Source organism: Bos javanicus, chromosome 2, assembly GCF_032452875.1.
Source record: "Bos javanicus breed banteng chromosome 2, ARS-OSU_banteng_1.0, whole genome shotgun sequence".
In the NCBI taxonomy this organism is placed as follows: Eukaryota; Metazoa; Chordata; class Mammalia; order Artiodactyla; family Bovidae; genus Bos; species Bos javanicus.
In genome coordinates this window covers 121,400,545-121,423,312 of record NC_083869.1, presented here as the reverse complement: position 1 = coordinate 121,423,312, position 22,768 = coordinate 121,400,545, and the positions used below count along the sequence as shown (strand labels likewise).

The following is a 22,768-nucleotide window of genomic DNA, read 5'->3' as shown; positions in this document are numbered from 1 at the left end:
CCATATTTCTATTACAAAGTGTGAAAATTAAAGATGCCTGAAGATGGCAGTGTGTTTGAAGAAAGATGGGAGGACATATTTCTTTCTGAAAGTAAAAAAAAGAATCCAGTTTTAAAAATAAGCAAAGTACCTGACTCAAACCAATATAACTATAATACAAATCCACTCATTTACACCACCTTCCTGACCTCTGTAGGCATCCGGGTTGGTGATTCCTGTTCAACATTTTATAAAATGCTGCCACACCCATGACCTCATCTGATCCCACCCTCCTCCTTTTTTTGGACATGGCTGCAGCCGCAGAGTTGATGAACTTTGTTTTCTTACACTCTCCATTTTACTAAGCGGGAAATAGGGACACAGAAAGGTTCTTGGCTGGGAAGCAGCAACACAGAACTGGCAATAGGGATTATTTCTTGGTCCTTTGCTGTTTCTGTAATAGAAGCGCCCAACAACACCACCTAAAGGTTGAACAAAACAGCTAAGCCAACCCTCCGACCGGACCCCTGGACACACCCCTACCCTCACCCCATATAAGGAACAAGCTTCACCCCACCCCCACCCCCAGGCGGTGGAGGGTGGGGGAGCTAGCAAGCAAGCACGAAAACCTGTTTGTTCTCGCTCCCTGTTGCTGTCGGCTGCTGCCCTAGGAGCCCCAATAAAGCCTTGCCTGAAAAAAAAAAGTGCCCAGTCTTAGATCTCCTGTTATTTTATAATTAAAGGCTCAAATGCAGTTCCCATGTGAGGAATACAAGTGCCCAGGCTGTCTTTAGACTAAGTCATGTCTGACTCTTTTGCAGCCCCTCTCCTCCACCAGCCTGCTCCTCTGTCCAGGAGACTTCCCAGGCAAGAATACTGGAGTGTGTTGCCATTTCCTTCTCCAGGGGATCTTCCCAACCCAGGGATGGAATTTGTGTCTCCTGCACTGGCAGGCTGGAGAAGGCGATGGCACCCCACTCCAGTACTCTTGCCTGGAAAATCCCATGGATGGAGGAGCCTGGTAGGCTGCAGTCCATGCGGTCACTAGGAGTCGGACACGACTGAGCAACTTCACTTTCACTTTTCACTTTCATGCATTGGAGAAGGAAATGGCAACCCACTCCAGTGTTCTTGCCTGGAGAATCCCAGGGATGGGGGAGCCTGGTGGGCTGCCGTCTATGGGGTTGCACAGAGTCAGACACGACTGAAGCGACTTAGCAGCAGCAGCACTGGCAGGCAGATTCTACTGTAAAGAGGCATAAAAATGTATCTTATTGACTGTAGAACCATGAGTAACTTACTTGGCACACAGTAAGCACTCACTAAATATTAATATTATTGTAGTTGCCTCTTTAATAGCCCACCACAGTGCTTTTCAGCCCTTAGCTTTCAATAATGATTGACTGATTGATCTAGTGCAGTGGTTCTCAAGGATAGGGTTGGGGGCGCTTTTATACTTCCTCCAATCCTCTCCTCCTTGCCCTGGAGACATTTTGCCATGTCTAAGTACAATTTTTGTTGTCACAGCTGCAGAGGGCTGGGGCAGTGCTACTGGCATCTAAGAGAAGTGGCCAAAGTGAAAATGTTAGTCAGTCATGTCCCACTCTTTGGGACCCCATGGACTGTAGCCTGCCAGGCTCCTCTGTCCATGGAATTCTCCAGTATCCTTATACTGGAGTGGGTAGCCATTCCTTTCTCCAGGGAATCTTCTCCACTCATGGACTGAACCTGTGTCTCCAGCATTGTAGGCAGATTTTTTACTGTCTGAGCCACTAGGGAAGCCCACAGTGCACAGGATGGCCCCCCACAACATATTTGGATATTATCCAAAATATTAATAGCTTCAGTATCTTTAGAAACTCTGCTCTGGTGTAAGCGACAGTTTTCTCCCATCTAAAGGCACTCCTTAGCCCTCCTAGGTGACGGCATCAGGAGTAAGAAAGGACTGCATTTGAAAAGAAAGACTGCATTTGGAGTAAGAAAGGCTGGGTTCTGCCATTGTGATATGTGCTTCTGGAGTCGGGTAAGCGTTTAAAAAAATCTGTGGTTGAAAACTGAACGTAATTATTGTGTGACTCTGAGGAAGTCACAAAATTTTCAACTTCATTATCCTTGTCTGTAAAATGCGGATAGAAGGCCCCACTCCAAGGCCGCCAATAGGAACAACAGAGATGACCGAGATAATGTCGGTAAAGCTATGGCACAGTCCTTCGTCTATAGCAGTTTCCTGTTGTTTGTCAATTTATTTCTCCTCTTCCAAACTTAGCTGAGTGACCTTGCACAAGTCACTTTCCATCGTAGGCCTCTGTCAAATGAAAGTTGGCCTCTGATCGCCAAGCAATCTCCCAAAGCGGAATGGGACACCCAAGTTAGCAGGCCCACTTTCTTCCCCCGGGACGAATGGTACGGTCCCGGGGCAGCCCCATTCCCCCCGTCGCGGACCTTGGTACAGGCCCAGGGGGCCCTCCGAGGCCTCGCCGGGCTGCCCTTGCCCCCCGCCGAGTTCCGGGCCGTCCCAGCGCCGCTGATTGGCTGGAGCCGTGCCCGGGCTGCGCGGCTATAGGTGAGCCCGGGCGGGGATGGGCGGGGCGCTCTGGAGGCCCGCCCCCTCCCCGCGGGTCGGACGCTGAGCAGAGCCACCGGCGGGAGGGCGGACGGACCGATTGACGGGAGGGACGGGAGGCGAGCAAGATGGCGCAGACTCAGGGCACCAAGAGGAAAGTCTGTTACTATTACGACGGTGAGCACAGTCCTCGCGCCAGGGGCGGGGCCGGGCCCGAGCCGGGCGGGATCCGGGAGAGAGAGCCGAGGAGATCTGAGCGGGGAGGCTGAGGCGTTTGGGAAAGGCTGAGGGAGGAGGCTGAGAGAAGGAGGCTGAGGCAGAGAGGAGGAGGTCCAGGCTGAGGGTAGAGGCTGGAAAAGGTTGGGGTTGAGGGAGGAGGCTAAGAGGAAAGGAGGTGGAGCTTGAGGGAGAAGGCTGAAGGGAAGGGGGTCGAGGCTTAGAGGGGAGGCCGGGGTGGGGTGGGGTGGGTCCGAGGTCAGGAGGGTCGCCTCGGGAAGCCAGAGGTCACCTTGGTGGGGAATTCTGAAGTCTGATGTGGAGTTTGCGGCGGCCTCCTAGAGGGGAGGCTGAGTCCGAGGCAGGAGGCAGAATCTGGTGAAGAAGATTGCCGGGTGATATGTGATATGTTCTGCTGAGAATCCTAAGATCACTCACTGCCCCTTTCCTTCCTCATCTTTTCTGTTGAGAGGCCTGCAGGGCTCAGCACCTAGAGGTCACCAAGTCCCCTCCCCCTGTCTCCCAGCGGGCCCTGCGGTTGCTGCTGGGAAATGGGACTCCTGGGGTTGGAAGAAGAAGGATGCAACTTGTTAAAACAAACTTTTTCGTTGAACAGAAATCTGTGGAGCAGCAGCTTCTTCTGTTCTAGGTATTTAGGGGCTGAGGCCAGGGGATGGTCTTGCCACCTTCCTCTCACTCAGTCTGGAGGAGCATATAGACCATGACAGAAAAATTGCTCTACACTATCAGGTTGGGAGGAAGGACAGCTCAGAGTTTGCTGGGAGCACAGCGAAGTATCTGCCCAGCCTGAGAAGTCAGGCAAGGAGGTGCCATCTCAATTAGGACCTGAAGAGCAAGAGTTATTAACTAGGCCCAGGAAGGATAAAGATAACAAGTTGAGAGGTAAGAGAGAGGCGAGCACCTTTGAAAAATGGCCGGATGTACAGTATGGTGAAGGCATAAATTTGAAGGCACAGTGTTAGAAGGTGTAGAGCAGTGGTGAGAAAAAGGTTGCAAGTGATGAGGCTGGAGAAGTAAATGGGGACCAGATCATGAAAGGCTGGGCACACCACCCTAAGAAAGTTGGATTTATATTCACAAGTTGGGCACTGGTGAATCATTGAAGTCGTATTCAGGTTAGTGACATCATCAGATTTATTGTACCTTAGAACTATCACTCTGGGACAGAAGTTAAATGCATGAATGGAGAAGTAAGGAAAAAGGCAAGGATCCCAGCGTTTAGTTTGGGCAGTTTCATGCTGAATGTAGAAGACCATTTCAGTTGATAATGTTGGGTTTTGTTTTTTAAAGAAACATTTGTTGAGATGTCTGGGGGATATCCCAAGTAGAGGTGTCCAGTAGGCAGTGGCCATTCAGGTCTGCAGTTTAGAAGACAAATGAGAAGATAGAAATTTTTGATGATTGTCAGCATACATACATACAGCTGATAATTTTAGTTACAGAAGAGAATGCAGTTACCCTTGTATCCCATATAAGAAGTTGTATAGGGTGAAAAGAGAAGAGGGTCCAGGGTGGGATTCTAAGGAGGTGGGCTGAGAAAAAGTCTAGTGTTCTTCATGCTCTGTACTCCTGGGTATGTAGAGTACATTTGTACATTAGTCACCATGTATTGGAATTGCCCATTTACTTATTCATACTTCTTACAGACAGTGAACTCCTTAGGGAAAAGGATCATGTTTTGTCTACCTTTGTATACGCGGCCCCCCTAAACAGTGCCTAGCTCGTAGTAGATTCTCAAAAAATACTGTTCATAAAGTGAATAAAGATACAGAGGGAATGACTTGAGATGTAAGTGAACCAGAAAGTGTTGGGTTACAGTAGCCAAAAGAGGGAGGGAGTGGCCAAGTATTGGCAAGAACTGTTTCCTGTGCAGCATTTAGAACTGAAGTTAAATTACTGTAGACTGAAGGGATGAGTGAAGAGGAGGCATTAGATTGAACTCTTTTTTTTAAGGAAACTTTTTTTTTTTTTTAATCATACCATGCTGTGTGTAGAGTCTTTGTTCCCAAACCAGGGATTGAACCTGTGCCCCCTGCAGTGGAAGCACGGAGTCTTAACCACTGGACCACCAGCGAAGTCCCAAAAGGAAGCTGTTGAGACAGAGAGAGGGTTGTTGATAAAGAGGAGAATTAGTGGCTGAGAGTTAAGTATGTGCAGATTTTTATGGAAATTAGGGAGAGGTTGAAGATACTGGGGAGAGGGGCTAGTAATGATGGAGGTCCCTGAGGAGAGATCAGGTGAGATGGAAACCAGAGCACACGTAGGGACACCCCTCTTTTAAGAGGAAGTTCCTTTGGGATGAGAGGGTAAGTGGCAAGAAAAAGCATGTTTGAAGGAGAGAAGATGGAAAGTGGAGGGGGCTTTCAGGAGATAGGAAGTAAGAAAATATTTTTCAGGAAGTAAGAAAATATTCCTTTTCGTGAGAGTAGGGGAGGGCAGTTGGGTAGAATAGGAATCTTGAAGAGAGATAGCTGTTATGAAAGAGGGAGCAAGTAAAAACATTTGAAGGATTGCTGGGCAGTGGTGAGGGTCCATTTGAAGCTGGAGTCTGTGACTTCATAGCTTTATCAGTTTGCACAGTTTTTTGTGATCTCCACATTCTCAGTTTAAAAAGAGAAAAAGTGGAAAGACCTCCACCTTTAGAGAAGGGTGATCTCTTCCTTTCTGAGAAACTACTTGTGAGTTTCTCAGTGAGGTCACTAGTTTGGGGTTGAAATTTGGTTCTGCTGCTCAAAAGCTTTGAAGTATTGGGCAAGTCATTTTACCTTTACAGGCCTCAGGCCTCTCCCCTATAAAATGGAGAAACTATGAGAACAGTGCAGAAAGCCCTTTTTAATAAAGTTTTAAAAAGTTTAAAACAGCTGGACTGGTTCCAAGACCCCATCAAAAGGATGCTCAGGTTCCTTACATAAAATAACGTAGTACAATAGGCCCTCCTTAGCCCAGGGTTAGTGGATGGGGAGGGCCAACTCTTATCTATAAGGATTATTTTTTTTTAAGTCTCTCAGCAACCTGATTAAAAACTGTTAAAAGACAGGATAATGTGTTTGGGCCCCACCCTCAGATACTCCCTTAGCTTTCTAGATAAGTTATCTCAATTCCCCAAGTCTTAACCTTGGCTGGATTCTGTGTTGATAGGCAGGGGAGTTACTAGGGATCAAGATCTATACCAGAGAAATGGGTAAGCAGGAATCCAATTTATATAACATAGCAATGACCTTGTGACTCTTGACTGCCCACAAGTGGGATCTGCATCTTGAAGACTTGGACTTACTTGGTGGCTCGGATGGTAAAGAATCTGCCTGCCATGCAGGAGACTCAGGTTCAATCCTTGGGTCAGGAAGCTCCCTTGGAGAAGGGAATAGCTACCCACTCCAGTATTCTTGCCTGGAAAATTCCATGGACAGAGGAGCCTGGTGGGCTGTGGTTCATGGGGTCACAAAGAGTGGGACACAACTGAGCCACTGACACTTTCACTTTCTGGAAGTCTCAGCCAGTGCCTTGAGAACGTGTTCTACCCAACCCCGTGGTGGTAAAGTTGTCTGAGGAGCCCTGGGAACAAACGTCTCTGACTGCCTTCCCTCCTACTGTATCTCAAAGTCTGTCTGTATGGGACTGTTGAATGCCGCTACATGCTGTGCTCTGGCTTGTGACTGCCTGAGAACACAGGCCTCACTAAAATGAAGAGGATGAACACTAGGTATTCATTAGGTGAACACTAAGGAAATCTAAAGTATGGACTTTCAGTAAATAATTATCAATATTGCTTCATTAATTGTAACAGATACTTTCTAGTTCACTAAAATGTTAATAGAGGAAATAGTATAGTATCTAAGAACTCTGTACTTCTTAGCAATTTTTCTGTAAACCTAAAATTGTTCTAAAGAATAAGGTTTATTTAAAAAGAGAGAGGGACTTCCCTGGTGGTTCAGTGGCTGGGACTCTGCACTCCCAAGGCAGGGGGCCTAGATTCAATCCCTGGTGGGGGAACTAGATCCCACATGCCGAAACTGAAGATCCAGTGCTGCAGTAAAGATCTAGGATCCTGGGTGCCGAAACTAAGAAGACCTGGTGCAGCCAAATAAATATTTTAAAAAATAAAGAGAGAAAAGGATGAGATCCTAAATACTCAACTGTTTAGAAGTTTCCTATTATCACAGGCCATGTCTGTCTGTGCTAAAGAGAAATGGAGTACAGCTTGGATGCTGTTGGTGGCATTCCCCACCATGCATTGCTCCCTGGAATGAAGCCTGTTTCTGGCACTACTAAATCATTGATTAAGAGGTTGGGACCCTTTGTTTCACTGGTAATGAAAGATCTGCCTCATCCTAGTGAACTTCCAAAGAGAGAACTTTGGGTGTGCAATTCACATGATTTTGAAATATTTTCCCAGGAACTTTCTACCAGGTAGACTACAGAGCCCTTTAGGTTAATTGCAAACTGAAGTAGGTACCTGGGAAACCTGATGAAGTTTTTTTTTTTTTTAATTTTGAAAATTTTGAACACCCTACTTGGGCATGTCTCAGTTCCCCCAACTAGGGATCAAATTCATGCCTCCTGCATTGGAAGCCCAGAGGTTTAACCACTGGATCACCAGGGAAGTCCTGCTAATACAGTTTTTAACATCCTGGATTTGGAGTTAGAAGGGTTGACACTCATTCATTAGCTGTGTGATCTTGAGCAGGCACATAACTCTCTGAGTCTCAGTTCATTTCCTTGAATCTTTATTCAGTCTGTGTGATGTACAGGGCATATTTGTCCTTGCCTTCAAGGAACAGTCTTGTAGATATAAAATAGATATGTAAATAATTGAGATACAAAATTAAGTGCCATATATAAATTGCATGCAGAGGAAGAGACCATTTATTCTGATTAGGACTATGGCTGGAGCTTTAGCTGAGCTTTGTAGTGTGAGGAGGATGCTCAGAGAAGGAATGACGTTCCAAGTCAAAGGAACAGTCTGAACAAAGGATACTTTGGTGTGAAGGTGAACGCGTTCAAGAAGCTGATAATAATCTAGCTTGTTCATAACAGAGATTGGCAGTTCAACTCAGTTCAGTTCAGTTGCATCTGACTCCTTATGACCCCATGGACTGAACTGTAGCACGCCAGGCTTCCCTGTCCATCACCAACTCCCGGAGCTTGCTCAAACTTGTGTCTGTTGAGTCGGTGATGCCATCCAACCATCTCATCCTCTCATCCCGTTCGCCTCCTGCCTTCACCCTTTCCCAGCATCAGGGTCTTTTCCAGTGAGTTCTTCGCATCAGGTGGCCAAAGTATTGGAGTTTCAGCTTCAGCCATCAGTCCTTCCAATGAACATTCAGGACTGATTTCCTGGCTGGACTGGTTGGATCTCTTCGAAGTCCAAGGGACTCTCAAGAGTCTACTCCAGCACTACAGTTCAAAAGCATCAATTCTGCAGCGCTCAGCTTTCTTTATAGTCCAACTCTCATGTCCATACATGACTACTGGAAAAACCATAGCTTTGACTAGATGGACCTTTGTTGGCAGAGTAATGTCTCTGCTTTTTAATACGCTATCTAGGTTGGTCATAGCTTTTCTTCCAAGAGATCGGCAGACTTTCCGTAAAGGGTCAGATAATAAGTATTTTAGGCTTTGTGTGACTGGGAGGGCTTCCCAAGTGCACTAGTTGTAAAAAACCCACCTGCCAATGCAGGAGACATAAGAGATGTGGGTTTGATCCCTGGGACCAGAGGATCCCCTGGAGAAGGAGTTGGCAACCCACTCCAGTGTTCTTGCCTGGAGAATCCCATGGACAGAGGAGCCTGGCAGGTCAGACATGACCAAAGTGACTTAGCATGCATGTGCCACATGGGTGGGTCTCTGTAGTAACTAGCTACTCAACTCTGCCATTATAATGTAAAAGTAGTCATAGATAATAAAACTAATGGGCATTGTTGTATTCCAATAATATCTTATTTAGAAAAATCAAGCAACCAGTTGTATTTAACCCATTTGCCTGCTAACGTCTAGAGCAGAGTGTGTGTGTGTATGTGTATGTGGTGTGTATGTTGGGGTAGGGTGGTTGTGGTAAGAAGTTGGAAAATAGATTAAGAAAGTCCTACTGAAGTTGTTCTTTATTCTTTATCCTATAGAAAATGGGGAACCATTAAGGACTTGTGAGTAGGGGAGTGATGTTATCAAAGCTGTATATTAGGAAAATAACTGGTGTGGCAGATAGTTTGAACTGACAGCAGAGGGACCAGTGGAAGGTTATTGCTATGGATAAATGAAGAGATGGTGAGTTTATGGGGCTTCACTGGTGGCTCTGCCAGAATCCTTGCCAGAATGCTATGGACAGAGGAGCCTGGCAGACTACAGTCCATGGGGTCACAAGAGTCGGACACGACTTAGCGACTAAACAACCAACCAACCTGGTGGCTCAGTGGTAAAGAATCTGCCTGTCAGTGCAGGAGACATGGGTTCAGTCCCTGATTTGGGAAGATCCCACATGCCTCGGAGCAACTCAGCCCATGTGCCACAATCACTGAGACTGCTGTGTAGAGCCAGGGCACCACAGCTGCTGAGCCCACATGCTGCATGCCGTGGAGCCCGTGGTCCACCACAGGAGAAGGCACTGCAGTGAGAAGCCTGAGCACCACAGCTAGAGAGTAGCCCCATTGTCCTCAGCTAGAGAAAAGCCTAAGCTGCAGTGAAGACCAGCACAGCCAAACACAAAATGAAGGGATAAGATAATTTTTTTAAAAAAGAGATGATGAGTTTAGTCTTTAATCTATAAAATGGGAATAATACTCCCTGTCTTGACTATTTTCCAGGGTATTTGTGAGAATCCAGTAAGAAAGTGATTGCAAAAGTGCTTTGACACCATAAAGTGTTCTGGTGTGCAGGAGGTGAACTGTGACTTACAGTAATTCTGAGTAGTGATGATTATTCTTTCTGTTGTGGGAGTGAATTCCTTGGAGACAGTGAGGTGAGTCACCTCACTGGCCGCTGTTCCCCAAGTAGCTTTGGACTGACCCCCTCACACTGTCTAATGCCTTTGGGTTCCAAGGGAAAAAACTGGGCTAGACAGACATCCTTAAGTGCTCCTCTCACCACGGCCCCCTGCTTTTCGTTGTCTTCTGAAGTTACCCTTCCTTGAGGTGGGAGAGAATCTTGGTGCCTAGAATGAACCAGACAGAATTTGCCTAGAAATTTGTTGTAAAAATCTGTGGGTTCTCCTGGGAGTGTGTGTCTAACTGTGTCACTGAAGCTGTCACTCTTTCTTCTTCAGGGGATGTTGGAAATTACTATTATGGACAAGGCCACCCAATGAAGCCTCACCGAATCCGCATGACTCATAATTTACTCCTTAACTATGGTCTCTACCGGAAGATGGAAATCTATGTGAGTTACTGGGAACTTCACCCCTCCCTAGCCTCTTCAGCTCTGGTTCCCCATACATCATTCATTGTCTCATTTTTTTTCAATTACTCATTTATGAAATGTGTTGAGTGACTGTTACGTGGCAGACATTGGATAGAGATTCTTTGTTTTTTAAGGTGCTCACTCTAGTGCTGGTGAACAACAAATTGTACTACAGTGTGCAACGATATAAAAATGTATAAGATTCAGAGATATTGAGGCAGAACGTGGAAGGGAGCCTTGGAATGTTTCCTAGAAGTGATAGCTAAGCAATGTTTTAAAGATTAAATAGAAATTAGCCTGGAGTTCAGGAGGGGACTAGCATTCTAGGCTGAGGGAAGAACATATACAAAAAGGCAGAAAGGTAGGAACAATATGATGTGTTTAGGGAAATAAAGTAGTTTAGTGTGCAGGTATTGCTGCAGTATAAAGTTGACAAGTGTGAGAGAGGGGAGCTAGAGCTGGAGAGGTCAGCAAGAATTGGATGTGCTATATTAAGCAATTTGGCTGGGCCAGGGTCAAAAAATCCAGTCCCTAAAAACTAAGTGATTGGAACTGTGTTGAAGTAGATACCAAGTCTCTAGTTACTAGAGAGTATGGACTTTCTAGCCATTTGGCCTGGCTCCAGCTGATGTCTTTTGCCACATCTTCCAGCTTTCCCTGATGGCTCAGCAGGTAAAGAAATCTGCTTGCAATGCAGGAGACACAGGAGACATGGATTCCATCCCTGGATTGGAAAGATCCCCTGGAGGAGGAAAATGGCAACCCACTCCAGTATTCTTGACTGAAAATCCCATGGGCAGAGGAGCCTGGTAGTCTGTAGCCCAAAGGGTCACAAAGAGTCGGACACGACTGAGTGACCAAGCACATAGTGGTTTTTAAAGAGAAGCCAGAACTCTGGATTATTACGTAGAATCTCCAAGGTTTAAAATGTTGGCCCAAGTTTGTTTGAAACATGTAGGAACAAAAGTACATGAACATATCTGCGGGCCAAATTTGGTCCAGAGTTTCCCAATTTGAACTTTTCTGGAGGCTGTAAAACACAAAAGAAGTATTTATTCAAAACATCTTGCTTATTTGTTTGGCTGTGCCGGGTCTTAGCTGTGGCACACAGCACCTTCCGTCTTCTTTGCGGTGTGCTGGGTCTTTAGTGGCAGCATTCAGGACCTTTTACTTGCGGCATGCAGGATCTATTTCCTTAACCCAGGGATTGAACCCAGGCCCACTGCATTGGGAACGTGAAGTTTTAGTCACTGGATCACTAGGGAAGTCCCAAGTGAAGTATTTTAAATGAGAAATAGGAATAGGCATGCATTTGAGAAGCAGGGAGGCTAAGTTAGGAGGATGTTGCAAGAGTCCAAATGAGAAAATAAGGAGGGGTTGGGGGCCTGTGTTGCCTTATGGTTAGAGTGTAAGGGTTGTTGAAGTCTGTGCTGACAGCTTAAGTAACCTAGCAGCAGCAGCATCCTTCCCCACCATTCCGGAGACTGAAAGGAGATGAATCTTCTGTCTCAGGCAGCCGTGTCATGTCTCTGGAGCCCCTGGAGGCAGCTAGGAAAGCAAGGAGGGAAGGTAGATGGAGGAGCAGATGGAACTGGGACCAGAGAGCATTTTCAGGTGTGAAGGGCATCTGGGAATGAAAAATAGAAAAGATAGCAGAGGTTTTCAGGGACTCTAGGGAACAGACTAGCATTTAGATACAGAGAGGGTACCTGAATGTGGAATGGTAAGCACCAAGGCTCCACGGGACTGCCTGTTGCACATCTCAGCCATGCTCACCTGGCCTGTTTGCCCCCTTCCCTGCCACTCCACCCTCAGAACCCTCCATTTCAGCCAGATCAGATTCTGCCTCTTTCTACCCCATTCTGATGGGGAAGATTATTTACTCCACCTAGTCATATCTTTCTCATTTTCAAGAGTTGCATTAAGCACTGTTTCTTTTTTTCATCCAACAGATTTTTGTTGAGTACTTGTTATAACCCAGGGACATTATTAACCTCCATGAGTGATACTGAGATATTAATAATAAAAAAAGGGTCATATCTTTAAGTGAGAGGAGAAATTAACTAACATTTATTGAAGATGGCTAAGTACCAAGCCAGGGCTACTGTTATTTACTTAATCTTTATAGCAACCTTGATTTGAATCACTCTCCACTGTGCCTACCCTTCACTCTATTTTTATTAAAGAAGAAAGCTCTTCCTAGCAACTTCCTAACAGATTTCCCTGTAAGTCTCATTGGGTCATTTGCCATACTTAGACCATTCACCAGCAATTTGATCCTTGGGGCTGGATATACCCAACCAAATTGAGATCTGTTAAAAAGAGGGAAGGGGGAGAATAGCTCTTTGGGAAGTAACTAACTGTGGCTGTCATAGGAGACAATAATACCTTATTGGAGATTACTTCATCTGTGTGGTATTCTTATTGTAAACTAAAGCAAAAGCCCAGTGTAATCTCTTGCTGAAATCTCTAGACCGTGTTCTCTTTCATGTGATCTTTTTCCTTTTCTGGTTCTATCTTTTTTTTTCCCCCTTAAAAATTTTTTTTTTTTAATCTTTTGACCATACTGCAAAGCTTGTGGGATCTTAGTTTCCCAACCAGGGATTGAACCTGTACCCTCTTTACTGAGTGTGACTCTTTAGTCCCCTCTGTTAACAGCGCTTCTCTGCATTGATCTCTTCTTTCTTCTCCTTTCTCTGGGCTGTGATCCTAGCATCCCTTTCCCAAAGGACAAATAGCCATTTATTTTAGTGTATGTCCTGAAATTAATGGCTTTTGAGAGTTACTCCTGAAAGAAATTCCCTGGACTTCTCCTTGCAGAAGTTTCTATACCTGAAGGAGACAGGTTGAAGTCTTTTTCACACAATTTCACCTTCTTGGGTTCCTTCTCCAGTTCTTTCTCTGCACATCTAATTAATCTCTCCCAGAATCAAATCCTCACTTTTCATCCAGGCATCTTCCTATTTACATAATTAAGAATCCTGCTCTCTTCCTTGCCTTGGATGCTGATTTTGTATATTCCCAGGCTTCTTACTCATCGCCTTCTGTTCCTTTTTTTAAATGTTTTTATAAAACATTGAGTAGATATGAAAGAATTTTTATAAAATATATGTAAAGTATAAAGAATCACGTTATTATTAATAGCACCTTGTTTAAGAAAAGAAATGTTTCCATGACTGTTAGAACTCCTGTCTGTCCTTCCCTGATTCTGTCTTCCCCAGAGTTAACCTTTGCCCTGAATTTGGGGTTTATTATTTCCTTGCTTTTCTTTATAATTTTACCAGTATGTATCCTTAAATGATACATATTTTACTTTTACATGTTTGAATGTTACATAAATGGAGCCATACAGTATTTATTATGTGACTTGCCTTTTTTGCCCAGTATGTTCCTAAGTCATTCATGTTGATGATACATATATTTATTTTCACTGTATTTCGAAAGACTACACCACAAGTTGTCTATTTTATTGGTATTGGTGGGCATTTGGTTTGTTTCTAGTTTTGAGCTATTACAAACAATGCTGCTATGAACATTCTTTTTAAAATATTTATTATTTCTGGCTACACTAGATAGGAGTTGCTGTGTGCAGGCTTTCTCTAGTTGTGGCAAGCAGGGTCACTCTTTGTGGTGCATAAGCTTCTCATTGCAGTGGCTTCTCTTGCGGTGGAGCATGGCCTTTAGGTGTATGGGCTCAGTAGTTGCGGCCCTCAGGCTCTGTTGGGCTCACCAATTGTGGTACATGGGCTTTGTTGCCCGGTAGCACATGGAATCTCCCTGGACCAGGGATCAAACTTGTTGTCCCCTGCATTGGCAGGCAGATTCCTAGCCACTGGACCAACAGGTAAGCCCTGAACACTCTTGAACATGTCTCGTGGTGCATATGCTTGAGTTTCACCAGGTGGTGTGCTCGGAGGATATAGGCACACAGTCGTCCTTATTGCTGTTTGGCATGCACATAATGCCAAGATGGTATTTCTCTTGTTACTAGTGCAGTTGAGGATCTTTTTACAGATTTCCCTACTGAAGTTCCCATTCAGGCCTTCTGCCCATTTTTCTTTTTGATTGTCTGGTTATTCTTGTGTTTCTGTTGTAATTGGCCTTTAGATGCATAGAATCAGGTTCATTGTTTTTCTTGGCTTATGAACATCCAAAGAAGATTGACGCTTGGCCATCTTTTTAAAAAATTTACTTTGTTTATTCATTCACTTTACTTAAATATTTTATTTATTTATTCTTTCTTAATACTTAAATATTTTAATAATGCAATGAACATTCATATTCTTACAACCTGATCACGCTTCTAAATTTTGTGATTATTACTCTTTTGCTTATCATATTATTATGTTTATCATGTATATATGTGCCTAAGCAATATATAGTGTTTATGTACTTGTTCTTGAATTTCTTAAAAAGGGTAGCCTGCTGTGTGTAGTCTTCTGGGACTTGCTTTTGTCTCACAATATATATAATTACTAAAATCTATCCAACTTGTTGCATATAGCTATAATTCTTTCATTTTTCTCTGCTGAATAACATTTTATCATTTCAGTATATTGTAATTTATCCATTCTCCCATAATCTTAATTTGTATCTCTGTTTTTTTAAATTTATTCATTGTTTTGGCTGTGCTGGGTCCTCATTGCTGCGTGTGGGCTTTCTCCAGTCGCTGTGAGCAGGGGCTACTCTTCCTTGTGGTGTATGGACTTGTCTTGTTGCAGAGTGTAGGCTCTAGGTGCCCGGGCTTCAGTAGTTGTGGCATAGGGGCTTAGTTGCCCCTCAGCATGTGGGGTCTTCCCAGACCAGGGATTAAACCCATGTCCCCTGCATTGGCAGGCAGACTGTCTACCAATGGACTACCAAGTAAGTCCTGTATCTAGGTTTTTAATGTTAGGACCAGTTTTTCTCTGATACTCTTATACATGTCTCTAAGTGTATACATGCAAAATTTTCTTATGGTTCTTCATCTGGGGGCAGAATTTCTGGACTATAGGATTTGCGAATATTAAGTGCCCAGTTGTTTCTCAGTGTGGTTGAATGAACTGGCAATATATAACAGATACCTTGATTTACATCCTCTCTTATACTTGGAATTAGGCTTTAAATTTTGCCAATCAAATGGGTGAAAAAAAGAACTATAATTATGGTCTTGATTTGGTTTTTTTGGGCTGTACCACATGGCACATGGGATCCCAGTTCCCCAGTTCCCTGACCAGGAATTGAACTTGTGTTCCCTGCATTGTAAGCATAGAATCTTAACCTTTCGACTGCTAGAAGTCCCAGTCTTGATTTGCATTTTGCTAGTGACCAGTAAAACTGTATGTCCTCTACTATGAAATATCTTTTCATTTCTTTTGCCCATTTCCCCTTGGGTCATTTGGCTTTCTTTTCTTACCAATTTATAGTAGTTTTACCTCTCTCTCTCTTTTTTATTTTTGGACCACGTGGCACGTGGGATCTTCGTTCCCCTGCCAGGGATTGAACTTAAGCCCTCTAAATTGGAAGCGGGGAATCTTAATCTCTGCACCTTTTCCACCAGGCAAGTCCCCTGGAGTAGTTTTTTGTTTTTTCAATGTATTTTGGTATGTGTAGTTCATTGTCAGTGTACTGTTATAAATATTTTCTACTCTGGTCTTTTTCAATCTAATGTATCCTTAATAAACAGATTCTTAATTGTAACATAGTCATATTTATTGTTTCTTTTAAAAGTACTTTTATGTCTTAAGAAATGCTTCCCAGCCCTTAAGGTGTTCTCTTATGTTAATTTTTTAAAAATCTTTATAGGTTTGCCTTTCACATACAGATATTCACTTATCTAGACTTGACGTTTTAACATGATTTGAAGTAAAGAAACCACTGAAACCTATATTCTCCAGCTGATTGATTGAAAAGTCTGTTGTTTCCCCACTGAGCTAAGTGCTGCCACTTTTATATCTGAAATGTCAATATTTATTAATTTATTCCACAAACACGTATTAAGCACCTACTTTGTGCCAGGTCCTATGTTGGAGTCTGTTTCTGGGCCTGTGTTCTCTTGACTTTGCCTCTTTATTGCCCTGGCCAGGCTCCTCTGTCCATGGGATTTCCCAGGCAAGAATACTGGAAAGGGTAGCAATTGCCTTCTCCAGGATGCTGTCACTACAGTGGCTTAATTATAACAGCTTTTTATGAGTCTTAATAGCCAGTATTAAATCCTCCCACTTTGTTTCTCTTTTTTAAAAAATGACTTGCTTTTTGTACTTGGAATAAATTTTAGAGACCTGGGTTTGATCCCTGGGTTGGAAAGATCCCCCAGAGAAGGGAATGGCAACCCACTCCAGTATTCTTGCCTGGAGAATTCCTTGGACAGAAGATCCTGGCAGGCTGTAGTCCGTGGGATTGCAAAGAGTCGGATACAACCAAGCAACTGACATTTCCTCTTGCACTTGTTAATTTTAGAATTAACTCATCAATGGTACAAACAAATCTAGGATTTTGGTTGAAATTTCAGTGACTCTGTGCATCAGCTTAGGGAGAATTGATATCTTGAGAATAGTAAGTTTTTGAATCCATGAACATTGTATATATCTCCATTTAATTACGTCTTTTTAAATGTCTTATATAAAGATTTCCTTTAACTTCTTTATTATGAAATATTAACACAGAAAACTGCATAAAACAAATGTCCAGTTTAACAAATTGATATAAACATACACATGAACACTGGCTAGTTCAAAAAATAATAAAACATTGCTGGTACCTCAGACACCTGCATGTGTTCCTTCCTGATTGTAGCTTCTTCTTTTCCCCCAGAGATAACTAGAATTCTGACTTTTCTGTTAATTGCTTCCTTGCTGTTGATCATAATTCAACTACCTAATTATCCATTTTAAAATAATATAGTTTAATTTTGCTGAATTTAATATAAATGGAATTACACAATATGTATTTTTTGTGTGTAGTTGTAGCTTGTTCATATTAATTACTGTATAGTAATTAATTGTAGAATATACCACAGTTTATCCATTCCACTGTTGAGGGGGAGTTGAGAATTTGGCTATCAATATAAAGTTTTATAATTTTCTCCATAAAGGTGATGTACCTCTTTTACTAGATTTTTTCCCCATTACTTCTTTTTTTAATGCTATCATAAACTGTATCTTTTAAACTTTTTATTTATTTATTTTTAGAATTTAACACATGACTTTTCCTTTTATTCATAAGTTCTGAGTATACATTTTGGTGTCACAAATTGAACTTTTTATTTTTAATTGTTTACTGGTATATAGTAGCTCAGCTGGTAGGAAATCTACCTGCAATGCAGGAGACCCTGGTTCGATTCCTGGGTTGGGAAGATCCCCTGGAGAAGGGATAGGCTGCCCACTCCCATATTCTTGGGCTTCCCTGGTGGCTCAGACTGTAAAGAATTCGCCTGCCATGCAGGAGCCACGTGTTCAGTCCCTGGGTTGGAAAGATCCCCTGGAGAAGGGAATGGCAACCTCCTTCAGTATTCCATGGATTAAGAAGCCTGGCAGGTTACAGTCCATGGCGTTGCAAAGAGTCAGACATGACTGAGTGACTTTCACTTCACTTCACATAAAAATTCAATCCTTTTTTCTTTTTTTAATTATTATTATTATTATTAATTATTGTTGTTTTGGCCACACCCCGTAGCATGCAGGTTTAGTTCCCTGATAAGGGATCTGACCTATGCCCTCTGCAGTGGGGGTGCTGGAGTCCTAACCACTGGACTGCCAGGGAATTCTCAGTGCTGTTCTTTTCTATTTCAGTGTATGTCCAAGGTCCCTGAGGATCTGATTCTGCTATTAGTTGTTTCTCTGACGTCTTACCTCTGGTGCTTTGTTTCCTTGTGTGTTTTGTGATTTTTTTTGTAATATTTATTTATTTGGCTGTGTTGGGTCTTTGTTGCAGTATTCAGAATCTTCTTTTGTGACGCACAGACTCCCTAGTTGTGGCATGTGGGCTCAGTGGTTGTGGCATGTGAGGTTAGTTGCTCCATGGCTTGTGGAATATTAGGTCCTTGACCAGGGATTGAACCTGCATCCCTACATTTCAAGGGGGATTCTTAACCATTGGACCGCCAGGGAAGTCCTCTTTTGTGATTTTTGATTATGAGGTCATATTCCTTGAAACTTTGTGGCCTGGGATGAAGATGGTTTCTTAGGCTGAGATATGCTTTTACTTTGTAAAAGAGGCAGCTTTTGAGATTGGCTTTGTCCTTCAGAGGTATGGGATAGGGATGAATTTCAAATAGTAGAAAGGCTTAATCAGAGTCACTGTGGTGGGAAACCCTGTAGGTCTTGTTGAAGAAGAGTTATTTTCTGGAGGATTATGTTTATGAAAGAGAGGGTAGCAGGGAGGATTAGATTGGAAAAGGAACCTTGTAAAGTTCCTTGATTACTATTGTTGTTCAGTCGCTCAGTCATGTCTGATTCTTTGTGACCCCATGGACTGCAGCACGCCACACCCTGTCCTTCAGCATCTCCTGGACCTTCCTCAAACTCATGTCCATTGAGCCAGTGATGCCATCCAACCATCTCTTCCTCTGTGATCCCCTTCTCGTCCTATGCTGGACTTTAAAATTGAGTTTAAAGTCCCCTTGATTACTATGCTAGACTTTTAAATCTTTTCATTTGTCATTGAATGTTCTAGAAGAGGGCATTGACTTTTTAAAGATTTTTGTGACACCATTATGGAAGATGGATTGGAAGAGGGTTAGACTGGATATTAATGGAACGGATGAGGAGACCAAAAAAATAATCCAAATGAGAGTTAATTTATTATGACAACAGATTTTTATTGAGCACTTGCTCACGCTGTACAGGTTCTTAGTTCCCTGACCAGGGATTGAACTTGGGTCATGGCAGTGAAAGCTTGGAATCCTAACCAAGGTCGCCTGTGAACTCCTCCCCTGTCTTGTTTTTGTAGAATACAGTCAGACCTGCTTCTGGCCTCCCAGAGTAAAATAAGCAGCTCAATTTCTATACAGGTTGAATGTGATGACAAGGAAGTACAGGGTTCTCAGGGGAACACTTCAGAGAGTTACTTAACTGAGACTCTGGGGGTCAAAGACAGCTTTCTGGGGAAATTAACTTTTCAATTGCAACCTAAAGGTTGCATAGAGGATGTGAAGAGAACAGTATTCTAGGCCATAGCATGTGCAAAGGCCTAAAGATGGGAGAGAATTTCCTTAGAGAACAGCTAGTAGAGTTGTGCTCAGCAGATTGGTACAGTTGTTTCATGAGAAAAATTCAGCCTCTCAAACATTCTTGTTTAAATGACAAATTATTTTTAAGAACTTTATGTTAGTATCCAACCTTTGAAATAAATGGAATTTAACCCAGAAGACCCTGGCATTTAGGCCCAGATTTCCTCACTAGTTTTTATTTATTTGTTTGTTTGAAGCACCAAGTTAGCTAAACTACCTCAGGCTCTTCCAAGTGCTTTGAATTTGGTGTTCCCTAGGCTAGAGCATAAAATATTTTAGGAAGATTCTAGAGAGGTGAGCAGGGACCCAATTATTTTGGTTTTTCAAGTCGAACTAAAGAATTTGAGCTTGATCTTGTGAATACTGAAGCCACTGAAGGGTTTTAGAGGGGAGTGACATGATTCAGTTTGAATTTTAGATTACTCTGGCTGTACAATTGAGAATAGATTCACAGTTGTTAAGGTTAAGGGTGTGATACCAGTTAGAAGATTGTTGCCACTATCCAAGCCAACGTGTGTGACCTGGGGATGGAAGTGGACAGGTTTGACAGAGACATTGGCAGTAGTTTCCAGAGAAGTTGAATGTAGCAGATGAGGAGTCAAGGGTGATGCTCTGACTTTTGTCTGGAGCAACTGACTGGATGGTGGGGAGAATAGGAAACCTGGGAAAGAGGAGCAAAGGAGAAATAAGGTGGTGGATGCAGTCAATGTTATGGAGGGGGGAAAAAAGAACCATTGTGGAGGTATAATGAAAGGGATTGGCAATGGATTGAAATAGAAGGCAAGAAGGACAGAGTTAAAGATGACACTTCACTAACAAAAACAGCAGAAGAGTAGTTCTGGAAGTTAAATTTGAATGCTTCTATGTTCTCAACAAGTTGTTATGTCCAGTAGAATTTGAAGTGCCTGTAGGATTTGTGAGTGGAATTGGCTGGGAAGCTATTGGAATTGTGAATCTGAAGCTTAGAACATTAAGATGGAGTGAAAGTCTGGGCCGTCACCTATCTAGAAGGGATCACCAAAGCAGAGCTTTGACAACATTGTCAAGAGTGCAAAGGGCTTAGTATAGTGAAAACAACTTAGTATTTGGATCTAGTACTTGCTTCTTTCACTATGGGTTTGTTTTGTTTTTTTAATAAAGCAGTGTCTGTCTTTTTCTAAGATTTGTTTATTTATGTCTGCGCTTGGTCTTCACTGCTGCTTTCGGGCTTTCTCTGGCTGTAGTGAGCAGGGGCTGCTCTTCATTGCAGTGCATAGGCTTCTCACTGTGGCGGCTTCTCATGTTGCTGAGCACAGCCTAGGCTCAAAGGCTTCAGTAGCCGTGGAGCTCGGGCTTAATTGCTTTGTGGCATGTGGGATCTTCGTGGACCAGGGATCGAACCTGAGTCCCCTGCATTGGAAGCAGATTTTTAACTACTGGACCACCAGGGAAGCCCCTGTTTTTCATTCTTAATATTTTCATCAATAAAGGAGGATTAAATGAGAGTTAGATAGTATCTAGAGCCAGACCTTTGGGTTCTTATTCCAGCTTACTAGCTGTGTAACCTTGGGCAAATTATGTTTAACCCCTCTCTGCTGTAGTTTCCTTACTGCAGAGTGAAGATAATAATAGTATAACTTTAAAAGGTTGTCTCATGCTGGATAGCAATAAAGTGCCTGAAACAGTGGCTGGCACAGAGTAAACAATTCCTGTTAGCTGTACTGAAAATGCTTTATAAACTGTAAAATATGGGTTAATAGAAAAGAAGAGGGTTATCTTTGAAGGAGACCCACTTTTAAGGGATGAGAGGAAGAGAACTTTTATTTTTATTAAATTTTTTGGCTGTACCAACACAGCATATGGAACTTCCCCAATCAGGGATTGAACCCACGCCCCCTGCAGTGGAAATTCAGAATCTTAACTACTGGACCACCAGGGAAGTCTTTTTTTTTTTTTTTTTTTTAAGTAAACATTTCTTTGGGAGAATTTTTAAAAAGAGGACAGGCCAAATTAGAATCTTGGGATAACCAGGAAATTATTATGTCAAAGAAGTTTTGTTTTTTAAAAATATTTATATATTTGGCCTTACCTGGGCGCAGTTACAGCATGCTGGATCTGCATTGTGGCAGGTGGGATCTTCAGTTCAGGCATGCAAACTCTTGCAGCATGTGGGATCTAGTTCCCTGACCAGGGATCGAATCTAGGCCCCATGTCTTGGGAACAGAGTCTTAGCCTCTGGACCCCCAGGAAAGTCCCTCAAGGAAGTTTTTATCGGGAGGATGTGGTCAGAATTATTGGTGTGGTGATGATTTATAAAGGATTTGCCATCTGTTTCAGTCAGTACTAGTCACCCCTTCTTCTTGAACTCTTAGAGCCATTTGGCCCATAGTTGTATATTGTTATAGTTAATATTGAAGTCATAATTTGTAAAACAATTTACAAAGAGATTTAATAATCTCATCCACTTCTCACAACTTTCCTGTGAAGTAGATGATGTTATTTCTATTTGGTAAATGAGGAGATTGAGGCCCAAGCAATAGACTTGCCACCACAGTTAAAAACTTAAAACAACTTTTTAGATTTAAAAAATGGGAAAAAACAAATAGACTTGCCTAAGCAATAGAGCTTGAGTTGCAGTCTAGGTTGTGAGATACTGAATATATTTTGATAATCTTGTTTGCTTAACTAGATTGTATCTTGAGGCCTGAATCTAATCAGTAATTTTTTTTTATCCTGTGTAGCTCAATGCTGAGTGAAGACTGGCCATGGTCAAGAATAACATGCTTTTTCTCCCCTCTGTCTTCTAGCGCCCTCACAAAGCCAATGCTGAGGAGATGACCAAGTACCACAGTGATGACTACATTAAATTCTTACGCTCCATCCGCCCAGATAACATGTCCGAGTACAGCAAGCAGATGCAGAGATGTAAGTGCATTCTGTTCCGTCTCTACTCTGAAGCCCCATTAGGTCCCCCTTCTAGTTGGAGAGACTCACCCTCCCTTCGCTTGTATCCCCCATTCAGGTGACACCTGATTTCCCTGCTTCCTAAGGGTACCACAGTGCTTCTTTTGTCTCAGGACGGGCTTTGTTTCCTGATTGTAAGGAATAGAGACTGAACATTGTCCAGTTAGGTTCACAACACCATCCCCCCCAAACCATGATTGTTGTAATGGAAAAAGCACTGGTCTGGGAGAGGGAGACAGGTGATACAGGTCCTAGCTCTGACACTTAACTGACTGAACAAGTCACTTCTCAGGCTTTTCTTTTGTAAAGTGGCCTGGATGGCATCCATGCAGCTGTAACTGCTCTGACTATGTGAGTGTTAGTTGAGAATTTAGCAGCTACTTAGGACAGACTCTAGGTGATATCATCTTTGAGTTGAGGTGATTCTGCCCCTGCCCCCTGGAACTTGA

At 43.0% G+C, this 22,768-nt stretch overlaps 1 protein-coding gene across 2 annotated transcripts in view; it reads left to right on the top strand.

Annotated features, from left to right (window-relative positions):
- The first annotated feature begins 2,580 nt into the window (after positions 1–2,580).
- HDAC1 (histone deacetylase 1) overlaps positions 2,581–22,768 on the top strand; it is a 32,002-nt gene continuing 11,814 nt past the window's right edge. The window contains exons 1-4 of one of the 2 annotated variants that reach the window (XM_061389382.1): positions 2,631–2,719; positions 9,577–9,731; positions 10,035–10,147; positions 22,163–22,280. In XM_061389382.1, coding sequence (XP_061245366.1) covers positions 10,073–10,147; positions 22,163–22,280 — 193 coding nt within the window. In that variant the 5' untranslated portion in view covers positions 2,631–2,719; positions 9,577–9,731; positions 10,035–10,072. Of the gene's footprint in view, positions 2,720–9,576; positions 9,732–10,034; positions 10,148–22,162; positions 22,281–22,768 lie in introns of both variants that reach the window. The other variant, XM_061389372.1, reaches the window with a different exon arrangement.